Genomic DNA, 17,654 nt, shown 5'->3' with positions numbered 1-17,654 from the left:
AAAAATAAAAATGCCTTTAAGACTTGTCGACTTGCAATTCATTGTAATCGGGGAATAGCAAAGAGCCATGACTCAGCATGTGAAGAGGCAGGATTTAGGATGACTACCTGGCTATTGTCCTGACTTTGTCCCAGTCAGACTTGCCTGAAAACTTGTAAGGGTGTCTCCGTTGGATTTATCTCATTAGGGGAACGCTATAGCTTCATTAATTACACCATATCAATAAAAAAGGCAGCTTTTAGCCTCCTAGCGTAAGAGGAAAAGAAATGGTAGTATCAAAGGAAACCTTCAAAGACAGCGAGAGCTGTCTCCAGGGTAATTTCTGATCCCCGCATTCTTCCCACTTCAAAGTTGTATGTGTGTGTGTGTTTGGGTCGAGGGGGCTGGGGGAGGCTTGAATCTGATTTCTCTAATAAGTGTTGTCATCAGCCCTGTTTGATATTAGATGCAGGGAACATTTTGATTTGTTATAGCCTTTGAAATTGTTCAGACGACCTTCAGAAAAATGGCCTCTTGTTACTCATGGGGGGAAGGGTGAAGGCTGGGAAAGGGGAATCCACTCTAATTCATATGCAGGGGATGCCCTGAAATTGTGCTTTCAGCAGGTTTTTAGTAACAAATGTAAGTCCTGATTGAAAAGGAGAAGTTGAAGAATAATAGACCTGTAACGCTGCATTCCCTTTTTTACTCTCCAGGGGAGGTTGGGTAGGTTTAGGATGACTAACGACAAGCTTAGGATTTTGTAAACTTGTAACCATGGAGAAATCCATTACCATTGCTGGTTTGTAGCCTTATACTGACATATTTATCACCTGTTGACTTTGAAAGATAAAGCTTCTAAATAAAGACTTGAGAAGTTGAAATCCCTCCTGAGGCTTATGAGTTTTATTTGGAAGTGTCAATTTTGGATAATTTATAATTCATTACAGTTTTCTGAAACAAGTAAAGTATTGATAACTTCCTGATGAGCTGCCAAAATTTTCACTTGCTGCCAGATGAATCTTAGCAGCAGTGATTGTCAACACCAGCAGGCCTCAAAGCAGATTTATATTGTTGAACTTTGGAGCTTCCCCAGAAGAGCTCTGTGAGTGGCAGGTGAGAGGTGTTCAGAATCAGCATTCCCGTTGAATTCTAGCTGAAAGGCAGTCTTCCTCCAAGTTTAGGCACTGGGCCTGTGGAGACAGTCCTGGTTTTGAATTCTCCACCACATATTAGTTATGTGACCTTGGGCAAGTTGTTTAACTTCTCTGAGCCTCAGTTTCCTTATCTGTGAATTGGAAATAATTTTGTTGTGCTCATGTTGTTGTAGGAAGGATTTAAAGACAAAACAGTGCAGATAAAGTGCAGGGCAAATACATATCAGGAAATGGTATTGAGATAGCCCCCACAGTACCGTATTAAAAATCCTATTTTCTTTGCTTGGCTTCCTCCCGGCCCCCCCGCCCCAGCTTTGCATTTGGATTCTGCTTTTATGTAAACCCCATTGCATAAATCACTGCCTAGCATGATTAAGAATGTTGCTCATGTAATTTGTATGAACTCCCTACTTGTAAACTCCTTTAAAAGTAAGTGACCTGCCCACCCTTGGCAAGCAGCCTTGGCAGCGTAAGCTCTGACTGACTCCATTTCCTTGTACAATGAGACAAATGTGCCTTTCTTGTTCTCCCACCTTGGTCTCTCATTTACTGGCCAATACGAGTCATGCCTAGTAAGAACCTGGGTTTCCACTGGGTAGTATCTCCTGCCCTTGCAGGTTAGAATAGGCTAGAATTACCTTGCCTACTGATGTCAATTCGTTCTGATTTTTCTTTTTGTTGAATAAATAAGATTTAGCACTATTTTCACTTGCTCTTCTGTTCATCAGGAGGTTTTTATCCTGAGAGCAGATGTGACTGTGTTAAAGCAGTTGGTTATCTGTGAGGTTCGTTTTCAGTTTACTTGAGAATAGACCACGTTCCCATCCCTGAAACATGAATTCCAGCCCTGAGCTCAAGAGGCTGCTCCTAAGACTGCAGATTCAGCTACCAATTACCATAGGTTGACTTTTCCATTTTAAGATCTTTCTCATGCTTGTCTGGAATCTGAGGGGTACTTCACTTTCTTTTTCCCGACACTATAGTTCAGAATAATTTGTCGTTCATTAGGCTGAAGATTTGCAGTTTCCAGAATGTTCTTTTTTCAATATTGCAGCCAGCAAAAAAAAAATTAGTAGCCATGCCCGCCTTTGCAGCATATAAGCTGAAGCTAATAAATATTCACTTGGATTCATCCTGGCTCCCTGAAATGAATTTCTGAAACCTTCCTGGCCCTGAGGAGAGGCAGGGCATTGACTCCAGAATGCTTGTTTAAATGGCTTTCTCTGGCATAAATCTAGCAGAAAATCAAGTACAAACCACCTGCTGTGTGTTCACTGCAAAAGAGAGAAACCCATTGTTATTGGATCCCTTTCTTACCAATGTGCACCAGGTAAATAGACCATATTGTCTAAAATTTTTCTGTTCCAGATGGTAAGAACTGTTCCCTAGGGTACTGAATAATATATTTAAATTGTCTTTTAAAAAGAGCAACGTTCTCACTTCTAGTAGACATGGTTTGTTTTGAGAATCCACAATTAAGCTGGAGAGTCCATCTCTTAATTAAACCTATACATATTTCCTTCTGTGTGATTTTTATTAAAACATTTTTCAGACACTAAAGTTTTTTTTTTTTTCTTTTCTTTTTTTCCTCTTTTGAACGAAGATTATAACTTTAGTATATGTGCCGATTCTTCCTTTTCAATTTCTTCGGGCTCTGTGTTTATGTCGTGGTCTGCCTATGTATGATGTTAACAGTCAGGAAGGATAAACAATGGAGAACTTCAGAAGGAACAGCTGTGGGCTTAAAATGGAAGGAGAACTACATTGGTTCCAAGTTCAGACATTGATGTTACTCCTCTTAAAATTTAGACCTAAAATCTTTGGCATCTCACTGTTGTCTTGGCAGTGATTTGGTAGAACTAAAAGATGCAAAAAGTCATTCTTATTCATCTTGCAATCTCTGAATAATCTTTAAATGCTGCATTTTTTAAGCCCTGGGCTAAACTGCTGCACTACAAAAGTAATGTGTCCTTCCAAATGTGGTCACCTGTCCAGTGGTGGTTTTCTTCAACAGAGTTGATAATGTAGGGAATTAATTTCATATGTTTCTGTTGAGGTTTTCTTCAGAGTTATCTGGAGGTAATGTGTCACTTTCTCCCCTACAAATTGTTAACTTGTCAAGTTAAAATTCTAATGCCTAAAGATTTTTAAAATTCTTATTCCCATCAGTTGGTTCCTGTGGGTGAACAGTGACTGGCTAAAACACCACCTTTTCTGAAAAGCAGTTTGGCCAGAGTAGCCAATTAGGACGCTTTTGTGGAAATCTAAGAAAGAGATGATAAGGAGAAGTAGATGGATTCGAAGTTATTTTCCAGGCTGAATGAATGAGTGTGTGGTCAAATCTCTCGCATTATTTATACCAGACTTGGGTTAAGGAAATCTCCAGCCTCTCCAGCAGGAGCCCTGCAAAGGTCTGGGTTAGCCTCCTCCTGATCATCTTAGCCTTCTCTATTGTTCTGAACGTTTTCAAACTCAGTGATGTTTATATGAAACTAGTTTTGAACAGGAGAAGCCAGTGAGAATTGAATGTGTGGCTTGTTCCTCATGTAACTTTACTTTCCAAGGAATTTTTCAGAAAGCCAAGTTTTAGTGTTTTCCTCCAAATAGAAACAGAATTCTGAAGTGTCCCATGTCAAATGAAACACTTCATTCCCTGTTTTCTTAGAGTAGTCTTCCTGTCTGATTGCTTTTCATGTTCTCTGGTGCTCCAAAGTCAATAACGCAACATACAGGCATAAACAGCCACATCTCAAGTTTCAGCCTTGACCACTGACCAACCTCAAAGACAGGTTCCAAGAGGCCCATCGACCAGGTGTTTCAATTTGCTCGAGTCTTGAACTCATATATTGAAGTTGGCTTTTTAGCACCCATGGGACACCCTGATGGCTTCCTCTTTTATTCTGCACTATCCCTTAGCTGTCTCTCAGCACTGTATTGGGGTAATTCTTTCCTTGCCCTACTAATTCCAAACTCTTGAAACAATGACAAAGCATTGATCCTATAAAACCAAAATGGCTTTTTTAAAAATGAACCATTAAAGTACCCTGTGCATGACGAGTGTAGCCGAGGGAGGACTGGTCTGGGTTTACTAAAAGCTGTAACCACATTCTCTCTCACAGGCCTTAGTTTCCACATTTGCACAGTAGGGGGCGCCCTAGGTTAAAGGTTCCTGACCTTATCTGGTATCACAGTTAACCTGCTAAAAAAATTAAAAAACAAACCAAAAAAGCCGAATAAAGAAAGAAATAGATTCTTGGGCCCACTCTAAAGCTGTTGATTCACTTGCCCTAGGGGGGGACCAAGGAATGCATATATTTAAAAAAACAAAATCCCCAGGGGCTCCTGATACTTAGTCATGCTTGAGCACCACCAGGCTAGATCATCTGTAAGAGGCCTCTAAATGGGCTGTTCAACAGCTCTGAGCCACTGTCTTGTCATCTGGAATGTAAGATTGTTAATGGGACCGGCCACATTGGCTTGTTCTGGGGATTAAATGAGAGAGTGTGTGTGGAGGGCCTAGTGCAGTGCTGGGCACTGACAGGTGTTCAACACCTGCTGGCGGCTAGTTTCCCTCCACTCAGCGAAGACCTACCTTCCGTGTGTTAGGATCTGTTTCTGGATGGGGGGGGTGGGGATTGGAAGGCGGGGGAGTAAGACAAGCCTCTTCCCTCACTGAGTTTATATTCCTGCGGGCAAGACAGATAGTAAGCAAATAAACAAAGATGTAATACACTATCAGGTAGCTTTAACTACTATGAAAATTAAAATTTTTTGAAAAGGTAAAGAGAATTAAGACAGCAGGTCCTGGGGGTAATAGATAGGGTAGCTGAGAAATCCCTCTGTGATCAGGTGACATTTGAGCTATAGGAAGTATGGGAGGAGTCATGTGAAGAACATTCCAGGCAACATGACAACAACAAAAACCCATTGTCCTAGCGACCCTATAGGACAGGGCAGAACTGCCCCATAGGATTTCCAAGGAGCAGCTGGTGGATTCAAACTGCCGACCTTTTGGTTAGAAGCCGAGCTCTTAACCATTATGCCACCAGGGCTCAGGGTATGGTAAATGCAAAGATCCTGACTCTTGAGGCAGGACTGACCTTGCGAGAGAGCCGGGGTGAGCAATAGGGAGGGCAGGAGGAGTTGTGGTTAGAAGTTACCGCAGGGCATAGCTCAAAAAGATCTTGGAGGCAACGAACACCTCAGTTTGACTTCTCTCTTTATCCTGTTTTCCTTCATTTAGTTTCTTTAAATCACCTTCAGACTGACAAAGAGGAAATTCAAGCAGGAGATTTAAGATCCTTTTCAACCCTGAGATTCTCTTATTCTATAACCAGAATGTTTCATTTTTTGTTTTCTCAAGCCTAGTAAGTGTAATAGTGAAAACCCTGGTGGCATAGTGGTTAAATGCTAAGGCTGCTAACCAAAAGGTCAGCAGTTCGAGTCCCCCAGGCGCTCCTTGGAAACTGTATGGGGGCGTTCTCCTTTGTCCTGTAGGGTTACTATGAGTCGGAATTGACTCATACAGTCCAAATTCTAAAAATGATGTTAATCATATTTTTATCTCTTTTCCCTCCAGCTTGATATATGGTCCAAATCTAACTATCAAGTGTTCCAAAAGGTAAGTTTTACTTTTTGCTTCTTAGTTAAGAGGCATTAAGGAAAATTTGAATGCTTTGTAAACATTGGTCTCAAAGAGAGGCTTTTCAAAAAGTGAAAAAAGCCTGACAAGAATGGCTACTCACTGTATGATTCCATTTTATGACATCCTGGAAAAGGCAAAACCTGGGGACAGAAATGAGATCAGTGGTTGCCAGGGCTTCGGGTAGGGGCAGAGGATTGACTAACAGGGGTCCCAAGGAGACAGATTGGGATGATGGAAATATTCTGTATCTTAACTCTGGTAGGGATTACATGACTATATATGTTCATCAAAATTCAGAGAGCTACCTACTTAGGAAAGGTGAATTTTACTACATGTAAATTATACCTCGGTAAACCTGACATTATAAAAAATCAGAGACAGTTGAGTTGCTCTAAGCACAATCCACACAAGTTGTAAACTGTTTCTCAGAGCCTTAGTGATCTATGCAGGAGCCTTAGGGATGGGCTGAAGGAGGCAGGTAGCTCTGCCCTCGCCCTGCCCCAACCTGTGCCCAGTGTGCCCACTTTAACCAGAATTGCTGTGGCGATGTTTTGTTCATATATAGGGCTTCCTCAAATTTCTGTTTGAGAAAAGTTAGAAAAAATGAATCGTGACTAGAGAAAATCCATTTCCCACAACTCCCGATGGTGGAAGGGTCCCCTTCCCTGGACTAGCTTAATACTTGTGGCATATGAGGGTTTCCACTACCCCCAGCAGCTCTCAGGCAGCAACTGGTTTTATTTCTTTTCTATCCTCTGTCTCTGCTTCTGTCCAGTAGTACAAGTAATAGAGAGTTGGTTCCAATTTCATTCATTCCCTCATCAAGTTCAACAACAATTATTTATTGAGCCGCGTTTCCATATGCCAGCCACTATGCTAAGGTGCTAGGGGTGCAGCGGAAGACAAGACTGACAAGAAAGTGTAATAAGTAAGTACATATGATAACTCCAGGTTGTTGTGACTAAGAACAACAACACAGGGTCTTCCTTCCAATTACGGTAATCAGAGAAGACCTTTATGAGGTGAAATTTATACAGGGCCTGGAAGAGTAAGAAAGAGCCAGTCATGTAAAAAGCCACAGAAAGAAATTTCTAGGCAATTGAAACAGCAGCCCAGAAACCAGGGCTGGGTTCTAAGAACTGATGGAAGCAGATGTCCCTGGAGCACTCAGTGGGCAAGGAGGGAGTGAAGAAGAGATGGGAGGCAGAGCCCAGGTCATGCAAGTCCCTCTAGGCCCTGGTAGGGAATTTGGATTTTATTCTTAATTCAGTGAGAAGCCATGGAAGGGGGTAAAGCAGAGGATAGACATGATTTTGAAAGGTTGGCCCAAGTTATTCCCACAGTGAGTAATAGTTGTGTCCAGGTTGTGCCAGGCAGCTTAAGCGTAGGGCTTTTGGGGTTGTTTGTTTTTAGGTGAAATTCACATAACATAAAATCAATCATTTTAAAATGAACAATGCATTGGCATTTACTACATTGACATGTTGCGGAAGCACCACTTGTATCTAGTTCCAGAATATTTTCATTATCCTGAAAGTAAACACCATACCCATTAAGCAGTGAGCTTTTCTATCAGAAGAACATACTGGACCACCCCTCAGTGGTGCTTAATTTACATCAACTCACATTCCTTCCTGAACCCCTGTATAATGCTTAGGGTAAACAAAAGATATGGATGGAGTTAGGGAAGTGGTTTGAGGCTGAAAACCACAAATTTAGGGAGGGTATACGGCTGCTAACCAAAAAGTCAGCAGTTAGAATCCACCAGCCGCTCCTTGGAAACCCTGTGGGGCAGTTTTATGCTGAAACTCTCTACCGTCTGCACCTTTTCTGTAAATCTAGAACTGTTCTGAAATAATAAGAAAACTCTGGCCTTTCGTCTTCTAACATCCCTTTACCCAGATGATCTGTCTGAAAACATAATGAGGAAAACAACCTCCCTCCCTGCATCCGGACCCTAAAAGAAGTGTGTAGTCATGTGTAGGTTTTAATGCAGTGAACTACATTTGTATTCTTAGCGTTCTTATCCAGGTGACCATAAAAAAAAAAAAAGACCATACCTAAGGTATTTCCTTGTTTCACATGCATGAAGTCCTGGCCTTATCCATGCTAACTCTCTTAATGATTCTTTTTTGTTTTTTTTTTTTTCTCCAAAAGCAGCTGGTTGAAAAACATTCTAAGGAGAAAGAGTGCTGCTCATTATCCGCATCTTGTTTTGCTGTGATAGTGAGGAACATTAAGGCAGTTGTTTTGTCTTTAACTTGTTACCTTAGTGTCCTCTGTGGTATTGCAATGAGTTCCTTCTTGTGGTGCCACAAAAGGCAGTGAGGACTTCGTGAGAGCAACGAGTACTGAAGACTCATTACCTGGTATCTTAACAATGGTCCAGTTTCCATTCAAATTTCCTTCATAAGGGAGGGGGCTTCCACATGCTTGCCTTTGCGTATATTTTTTTGAAGTATTCTGTGTAGTATTAAGTATTTCTGAATGCAAGCAGGAAGTTTATTAGGAAATTATAAAATGTGTGGAACACAGATTTGGTGAAGCATAGATTTGGAAAGACAGTGGTATATTTTTATTTTACCTCCCCTAAAAATAACCTGCCAGGCATGCTTTGTATATGTTTAAAACTACAAACAAATACTGAAGCATTGTTTAAAATTTGATATTAGTCTAGTTGGAGAGATTTAGGAACACCTGCCAGTTCCTTCCTTGTAGTTTCTGTAACATATTTGAAGCAGTAACTCAAAGAACATAAAGTAATGAATTCAAAGGAATAGGAATTTTATCGCAACTGGTGAGTGGCATATTGTCTCTGTTTGTGCAGAACCTTTTTTGAGATCTCTTTATCATCCCTACCTTCACCTGTTTTTAACTAAATGGACTTGACCTCTAATATTGACCTATACTAGATTAAAGAACAACAATTTGTGGGCAGGTGATAGTGTCCTTCTGATTACAACTAAAGGCAGATACATTGAAGTCCTTTTCTTTTTTCAGGGGCTGATAAGGAATTAGTGAATTAAAATGTCCTCTGTCTTCCCTACCAAGCCATTTTCTTTTTGCTATGAAATTAGAGAATATATTGGAAAATAATGTAATACAGAGTTAAGCTTAATCCTTTATCAACAAAACTTTCAACTAATCGTCACATGGAAGGAGTTTGGGATTTTATAAACAAGCCTATTTTCATATCATTGTGCTTGTGGAAGATGTTAGTAGAGAAGACGAAGGATATGTCCTATGGGATAATAATGCGGAATGGCTGTAACACACTTAGTTCAGGAATCTCAGTTCACTGTGTGAATCTCAGGGCAGACATTGCTGTTCCTCAGCAGATTGTGCACTAAAAGCTGATCTCAGACCCACTTTGTCAGTTGCAGATTCTGAAGGCCTGGTGCAATTTGTTGTGTGATGTTTAGCATTTCAAACTAAAAATGCCAAAAGAGAAGGATTAGGTGGCGACATTTCTAAAGTGTGCTTTTTACTATCAGCTATTTCTCAGAATTCTGTTTTCTTCCTGTCTACCCACTTAAATTTTGGGTGTCCTGATTGATGTTGTTTATAGTGCTTCCCAAAAAGATGTTGTTTTAAAGTACTATGGTAAATATTCCCTTTAGCTCATCATCTACCTGTTTACACCCGTCCAAGTAGCCCAATCAGTGGTTGGTAGGGATAGTTATCTACATTATCCAGAAAAGCTCAGCCTGAAACACTGGTATAAAAGGCACTGGGATATTTTTTTGGGGGATATAGCATAGACAGCCTTGCAACAATAGAATCAACAAACTGTAATCTGTGAATTGATACGTAGATAGATATGCCAAGAGGTGAGGGAAGGGGTAAGGGAGCACGCCGACCAGCAGGTACAGGTTCAGAGGTGGAAGTTTCTAAATACATGACTGTAGGAGCTCCTTATGTATTAATATAGACAATACAGCACACAAATGGCACAGTCGGGGAAACCTCTTAGACATAACTAAACACCTCACAGGATGAAGTTCTCAGGCTCAAAGGCAAAGGACCGTAGACTCGGGGGACATCTATGTCAATTGGCACAACATAGTTCTTAAAGACGTTCTACATCCGACTTTGGTGAGTAATGTCTAGGGTCTTAAAAGCTTGTAAGCGGCCATCTAAGATATAACTATCAGTCTATTCTAGTTGAGAGCAAAAGAGAGGGAAAAAAACTAAAGACCCAAGGGAGTAATCAGTCCAGAGGACGAAAGGACCGCATGAATCACAGCCTGCACAACCCTGAGACTGGAAGAACTAGATGGTGCCTGGCTACCACTACTGAGCAGTCTCTGTCTAGGATTACAACAGATAGTCCTGGGCAGAGCAGGTGAAAAATGTAGAGCAAATGATCAAAAGGCCAGACTCACTGGTCTGATAGAGGAACCCCCGAGACTATGGCTTTCAGACACCCTTCTAACTTAGACTTGAAGCCACTCCCAAAGTTCATCTTTCAGCCAAAGATTAAGCAGGCCTATAAAACAAACAATAACACACACAAGGAACGTGCTTCTTAGATCAGTCAAGTATAGGAGATGAAATGGGCAACACCTGCCCAGGAACAAAGATAAGAAGGCAGGAAGGGACAAGAAAACTGGACAAATAAACCTGGGTTCCAGGATGGAAAAAGAAAGGGGAGAGTGCTAACACAATGCAGGATTGCAGCCAATGCCATGAAACAATTTGTGAATAAATTTTGAATGAGAAACTAATTTGCTCTGTAAACTTTCACTTAAATCACAATTAAAAAAAAAATGCATTGGGAGATTACAGTGGCCTGGAAAAGGCAGTTTCTTTGTCATCAATATAGGGGGTTTCTCAGGCAGAAAAATAGTGCCCAAATGTCCAAAGGATGGTGTTAGATACCATAATTGTGCTCCACCTCTGAGCTGGGAATACCTGGTTACGTAATGTCACGGGAGGAATTCTCTCCCTGAATTGTGCTGGTGTAGAACCCCGAGCACACCTTTCTTTGACATTCATTATGTGGTTGCAATTACTGTGTATTATGTGTGTTTTCCTGCCCACAAGTGGCAGCAGTGACCACCACAGAAAGAGGGCCTGCTAGGAAGGCAGGGAGCCCTCTGTGGTCTTTCCCCTAGGTGTAACAGGAGGGGAGTGGAGAGGGGGAGCTGCCTTGCAGAACCAAACCAAGCTTATAATCACCTTTCTATTTCTGAAAATAATGTCAGGAAGCCCACACCTGTCAAATTCTCCTCAGGCCCATGCCTGACTCCCTGGGTTAAAGATGGAGCACCCGAGGTCCTGTAGCAAATTCCGCCACGTGAAGCTAAATTTGGCCTTCCTTTTGTCTACAAATGTTGACTGTCTGTCAGTAAGCTGTTTTCTGTCTTCATTAGACCCCTTACCCGAGTGTAGGGAAACGGCTGAGTTCGGGACAGCTTGCTGTGGGTCCATCACTGCTAACAGGTTCCCATCATTTACCCTGGTCCCTTGGAGAGCCTCCTGGCACTTCGTCCTAGGGCGAAGAAGCTTTTTATAGCCAGCAAGTCTCCAGCAGAGTAGATTCAGAGAATGGAACTTAGAAATAAGGGGGAGCCATCTGAAAGGGCAGAATCACAAAGAGCCAGGAAAGGTTTCAAGCATGTTCATATTTTTCTGACATTTACACACTGCAGGGGCAGTCCCTGTTTTGATCTTTAACCCCCTCATTTCAGCACAGTGTGCATTTTCATCCAGTAACTTAGGAAGTATGAGCACAAACCTGCAGCTACTTACTGCGTTAAATCTTGGCAGGAAGGCTAAAGAAAGAGGTGGAGTGTGTGTACAGCCCCAGGTAGGCAGAGAATTGAGAGACATTATCATAGGGGCTGGCAAATGCTTCACAGCTTTTTCACTCAGAGCTAAAGCACAAAAGTCATAGCCCAGGGATGTCCAGCTCTTCGTCCACCAACAGGCATTATTCTACAAGCAACTGAGGGAAGATTCACCCTTTCAGTCCTATGCCATTAGAACTTAGCTGTGGATAGGGGGATAGTGTTCTGGGCAGGTTGCCACCACTTCATTTCTAGAACCATTATTTCATGCCTTGGTAAAAAAGTGGGCCCCATCTGGGAACAGACTTTATCAAGGTATGTTTGCAGTGTGGCCGGGTGCTTTTCAATAGAATAGATTGACTCAACCCTAGAAGACTCAATTCTCTGAAGTTTTGGTACATGATATATATTAGATTGGTGGATATATTGAGTACCTAGCAGAAATTGATCACTTACCCAAATAGTATTTGCCAAGCCTGGAAGCCTGAGTGGCATAAGCAGTTTGCAGCCAGCTGTTAACCTAAAGGTCAGCAGTTTGAAGTCACCTAATGGCTCTGCGGATGAAAGCCCTGGTGACGTGCTTCTGTAAAGAGTATACAGCCAGGAGGACCCTATGAAGCGTTTCTACTCTGTAGCACACTGGGTTGCCATGAGTCAGGGACTGACTCGATGGCAGCTAACAACAACCTGTCCTTAATTCCAGGTCTCAGGAAGAGAACCTTCCCTGACATTGGGGTAGTTTCTAGAAGACAGGAACTGTTATTGGAATAAGGCTGTGTCACATATGTTACTTGAGCGTATGTGCTGCTGTGGCATTCACATCACAAAATAGGCTCAATACATAGTTAAATTATTTTAAGTCTCATGCTCTATAATTTCTAAAACCTCCTCCTACCTACCTCATTTACATTTCCTTTCAAAAACTTGTCTCCAAAAGCCACATATGAAGACCTGTAAGAGGCTCACATTGTGATGAAAGTTCTAAGACTTGGTGCCAAATCTCAGTCCACTGTCAGCAAAGGCTCCCACACCTAGAAAGAATTCAGTCACCAAGGAACAGCCTCCAAAAGGCGATCACCTTCATGTCATAGAAGGCCCTTCTGTATTTTCCAGATCATGTCACTCTGAGCATCCCATTTCTCTTAAATGCCAATTTAACTTTTCTCAAAAGCACTTATGTTTTATTGACCAGATATGGTGTGTTTGCATTCTGTTTCTGTGCGCACTATTCGTGCCTCACGAGTGTATCTTGGCAATCCCAAACAGATAAAGCCTAGAGAAGGAACAGCTTTCACCAGTACAAGGGCAAGTGGGCAGCTTAATGTATGAAAATATACTCCTAGCAATACCCCTGAACAAGTGATGATACAGGATGAATGCATGTGTGAGCCAAACAGTGGGCTATGGACGAGCATTAGGCAAGGAGAGGCAGTGGACAATTCCAGGGTCATCCCGAAGAGCAGCCCTTTCCTAAGCTGACAGTTGGACTGTATTGACCAGGTTTGATAAGCAGAAGGAAAATAAAAGTGGACATAGTTAAGTGTCAGCCAGAGGGCCCTGGGAGCTGAAAGAATCCTTATACTCACGCAACAGCCAAAAAGCTTTTTATCGTCATCTTTCCTCTTAATGGGCACGTTTCAATATTCACAGGCATCTAAACACAAAATAGGCTTGATCATTTCTTTTCCTCTTATAATATCCCAGTACCTTCCCTCTTCAAGGCCCCCTTAACCAATGCTGAGTGTGGTAATAACTGAGAGTCTCATTAAGGTACACTCACATATGCCCAGTTTTACGGTTACAATGGAACCAGGAAAGCCCAGCGCATCCTGCCAACTTTCTTAGGGCCTAATAAATTGCCTTGGAAGTGGTTTGTGGTTTTCTACCATTAGAGGAGTCAGAGCAGGCATTTTTCATTTCTGTAGCTTATTTTTTACTGAAGTGTTGCATGGGATCAAGTACACTCCAGGTCAGAATCCAACAACTGTTCCTGGGAAGACCATCCACCTTGCCGTTCCCCAGGCTCAAACCTCAGTGCCCAGCAGTCTGCCGAGTGCGTGTGCAGGCTGCCCAGCAGTGCAGGAGAACGTCCCAGAGCCATGCCCACCCACTGCACTGTGAATTCAGGCTGATTCCTTTCTTTCTCTGGCCCTGGTTGATCTCCTATCACAGTCCCCATAGTGACTGTACCAGAGAGAGGCAGTGTAGCTGTGTATTTCAATCCCAGCTCCACCACTTACTCTCTGTGTGACCTTCAGCACGTTACCTAGCTTCCCAGTTTCCTCATTTGTAAAATAGAGATGAAAGTACCTACCTCATAGAATTGTTGTGAGGATTAAACAAGTTCATAGGTATAAAGTTTATTTGCTCTTGCTATTATTTTCTGTTGTTTCAATTCCCAAAGCTTCCTTCAGTCACTTCACTCTTTGGATGATCTCAAATTACATTATATCTGTCAAGAAATTTCTCTGCGAATGCACCCGTTCCCTCTTCTTTAGTAAAAACATACTTATATTCCTCTGACAGAGGCATTCCTTCTAGGATTTTGCTCAGTCATCCCCCCTCTCACTTGCAAGATCGTTTCCTCCTTTTCCGTTATTTATGTTTACCCAGCTTTACACAAAAAAGTTCTCTGATTCAAATTACTCCCCCTTGTATCTTTGCTGCTGCCTCATCCCAGTCTCTTCACAGTGGACCTATTGGGAGGCCATACTGCCCAGTGGCTAAGAGCACAGGTTCTGGAAACAAACACACCTGGATCTACATGCCAGCTCTGCCATGGATCAGCTGTGTGACCTTGGGCCAGGAATTTAGTCTCTGTAAGCATCAGTTTCCTCGTATATAAAAAGGGGGAAATAATAAAACCTACTTCATAGGGTTATCATGAGGAGTTCACAAAGCATTTACCACTGCAGTTGCCCATAGTGAATGCTCAATAAATGTCAGCTGTGTTATCATTGCCATGGAGTGAGGGGGCAGAACTCAGGATCTGTGGTCATCTATACGTATGGCCCATTTTGTTAGGTATGTTTTGTAAAGTAAACCAAAGGCCAGCACGGCACTGAAAAACCCGTACACTGCTGCTGAAACATCATCTCTCTTCCCTTTTTCTCCATGCGTATTATCTCCTCTCTTGGTCAAAAAATAAGCTAAAGAGGGACTAAGGTACCCAAAATTATAGAGGTGTCCTTTGGGCAGCCCTGACATGCTGATGCGAAATCATAGTTCCAGGACCTGGAATAGTCCCTCATGTCCTGAGAAGGCTAGTGGCACCTCTGTGGTCCCTAGAAGACATCTCAGGTCCACGTGTCCTACCCTAACTTCCATTTCCCCAGGCAGAGCAGTGACAAGGCAGAAGGCCCCAAGCACAGTGGCGGCCCAGCTGCTGGGGAGCTTGGCCCACTGCCCCGCATCCAGGCAGTCTTCAGTCATCCTCCTGCAGTTGCCTCAGTTTTGGAGGAGAAGTAGGAGGTATTGTCTGTATTTTCTTGGGGAGCCCAGATGTCTTTGGATGTGTTTCTCCAACTGCAAGGCTGTTCCAGCAGAAAATAACATCACACAAGTGGGTACAGAACAATTCAGGTATCTTTGGGCTTGAACTTTCCTGGCAGCCAGCAACAGAATCTGGCATTTTACCATCTGGAAAGCTTTAGACTCCCCCCCCTCCCCCCCCCCCGCCCCATCTAACTAAAGAGCCTAAATTCCTTAATCCTGAGAAATGTCAAGGACTTTTTGTATGTGTCTCCTCCCAGCCCTGCATGAGGCCTTTGGCAAAATCTGAAGGCTGGTCAAGCCTGCCTTCCACAGAGCATGTCCTTCAGAGCCTTGGAGACGTCCCTCACATCTATTCTGGATTTCTCTGCTTACCCAGGCCCTCTCCTCCTGGCAATGCCCAGTGACCTCAACTTTTCCTACCCCACACCCCCTTTCACTCTGCTCCACTTTCCCCACTGGTCAAAAAGAAATAAAGAGGATCTGAGCCATTTTATCTCTACTTCACTCGGTTCTGGTGCCCAGTGCAGAGCCACATTTTCAGAGCACTGTCCTCTCCTGAGAGGCCCTGTACTTGGCGCAGGAGTATAGAAATAAGGAAGATGTGGCCTCATCCTCGAGGAGCGCACAGCCAAGCGGGACAGGGGCCCCTGGTCACAGATGGTGGTGGCAAGTGCAGGACTTGGGTATCCAGAGGAATCTGCTGGGAGTACTGGCAAGGGGCCTTCCATCCAGCCCAGGGGATAGGGTGGGATAGGGAAGACCCCTGAGCTGAGTCTTAAAGGTGAAAAGGGCTTAGACAAGGGAAGAGCATTCCACACAGAGGGACATTTTAAACAAAGGCACAGAGTTAGGAAAGCATATTTGGGAGAAGAAATTTCTAACCTAACCAGTATTGCTGGAGTGTAAAGTGGGGACTGAGAGAGACAAGGCTGGGTTCTAGGTCTTGAGGGACCTCATGTGCCACACTAAGGTGTTCGGAAGGACCTATAGGAACTGGGGAGTGGCCTAGGAACAGCCCGTCTCCCTCTGGAGACTCTCTGTAATTAATCTAGTTTTTTTAAGAGTGAGGTTGGAACCCCAAAACTAAACAAAAATGCATTTATGGAGGTCCTGATAAATGCTAGACGCTGTATTAAGTACTTTATCTATGTGGTCTCATCCTTCCTTAGACACAGAGCTTAATCTCAGAGATGTGTCCAGGGATTTCCGGCAAGGTGGAGCAGCTGGGCCTCCACCTCTCAATACCAACACACAGCCCTGCTTCTGGTTCATCCCAGAGCAACATTTCCTGAGTCTGGTGGACAGTTGTAAGTCCTGTGGAGCCCATGCAAATGGCTCTTTCATCAAGTAGAGAAGGAAATATTGATCTAGTCTAAGTAATCCCTAGTCCGTGTGGCCTTCGATGCTTCCTGCTTGGGCCTCTAGGCCTGCTTAACCTGTGGCATACAGATCCAAGATACAGATTAGAGACTAGAGCTACATAATAAAGAAATAAATCTCCTGCTTCCTCTGTACTGTACTTTTATCCCCGTTTTAGAAACATGCCTTTGTGCTGCACCCCATCTCCCCCAGTCCCCAGCATCCCTTTTAGAACTGACTTTATAGCATTCCAAGTTTGGAATAATAATGACTCCTTTCTTAATGCAATGAGTACTTCTGGGACTGTTTTGAATATTTTTCGTAGAACCAGTGCAGATCCTTGGAGCAACGTTGCTGACAGGAATTGCTATCTCTTTAAACATTAATACGATAGGTTCACAGCTTTGACTCCAGGATCCACAAAGAATTCGCCTTTTCTAAGAGATTCCTACAGACCCTCTTAAGGCTCTTTCCTTGCCAAAGCTCTTAATAGAGCCCCAAACTTTTGGTCTAATCTCCTTGTGCAACATTAAAGTATATCTGCCCAATGAAAGTTAATTTGTATTTCTTTGAGTGAAGGAACAGCATGAGATACAACCCAATAGCAAATGTTTGGCTTTACCACCTGCTGAGCATGTGCTCCAAACCCATTGAGATGGGGAGAGGGGCCACACAGATTTCCAACACAAAGAACAGTGCTGTGTTGATGGCCTCCCTGGTTCTAAGCCCAATTCTCTACGCTCTTTTTAAACTCTTCCTGGTGAAGCAGTCTAGAGGGCTCAGAAACTGAGGAATGGTTAAGGGTGACATCAGCACCAGTGGGATCCTGGAATGGGGCAAGAACCTGGTGTCCCCTCCTGCCTGCTGAGACAGATTTGTTCTTTTTAGAAGAACAAACCAACCTAAAAAGCAAACCATTGCCACTGAGTTGATTCCAATTCACGGTGATCCTGTGTATGGCAGAGTAGAGCTGTGCTCCATGAGGTTTTCATGACCTTTCAGAAGCAGACTTTCAGGCAAGTCTTCCAAGGTACCTCTGGGTGGGTTCAAACCACCAATTTTTTGGTTAGTAGTCACACACTTAACAGTTTGCGCCACCCAGGGAACCTTTAGAAGAACAAAGGGCTTTAATTTACACCCTAATACAAACCAGGTAGAGCTGAAGATGAAGCTGTGATGGGTTTTCCTTGAAGCAGGGCACATGGTATGTGAGTGGGCTGCAATCCC

At 43.0% G+C, this 17,654-nt stretch overlaps 1 protein-coding gene across 2 annotated transcripts in view; it reads left to right on the top strand.

Annotated features, from left to right (window-relative positions):
• Nucleotides 1–17,654, top strand: part of MED27 (mediator complex subunit 27) — a 230,266-nt gene that overhangs the window by 195,711 nt on the left and 16,901 nt on the right. For both annotated transcript variants that reach the window (XM_049896883.1, XM_049896882.1), the window contains one exon: nucleotides 5,716–5,757. In XM_049896883.1, the coding sequence (XP_049752840.1) occupies nucleotides 5,716–5,757 (42 nt within the window). The remainder of the gene's footprint in view (nucleotides 1–5,715; nucleotides 5,758–17,654) is intronic.

This window comes from Elephas maximus, chromosome 9 (genome assembly GCF_024166365.1).
Source record: "Elephas maximus indicus isolate mEleMax1 chromosome 9, mEleMax1 primary haplotype, whole genome shotgun sequence".
Classification (NCBI taxonomy): Eukaryota; Metazoa; Chordata; class Mammalia; order Proboscidea; family Elephantidae; genus Elephas; species Elephas maximus.
This window is presented reverse-complemented; position numbering and strand designations above follow the sequence as displayed.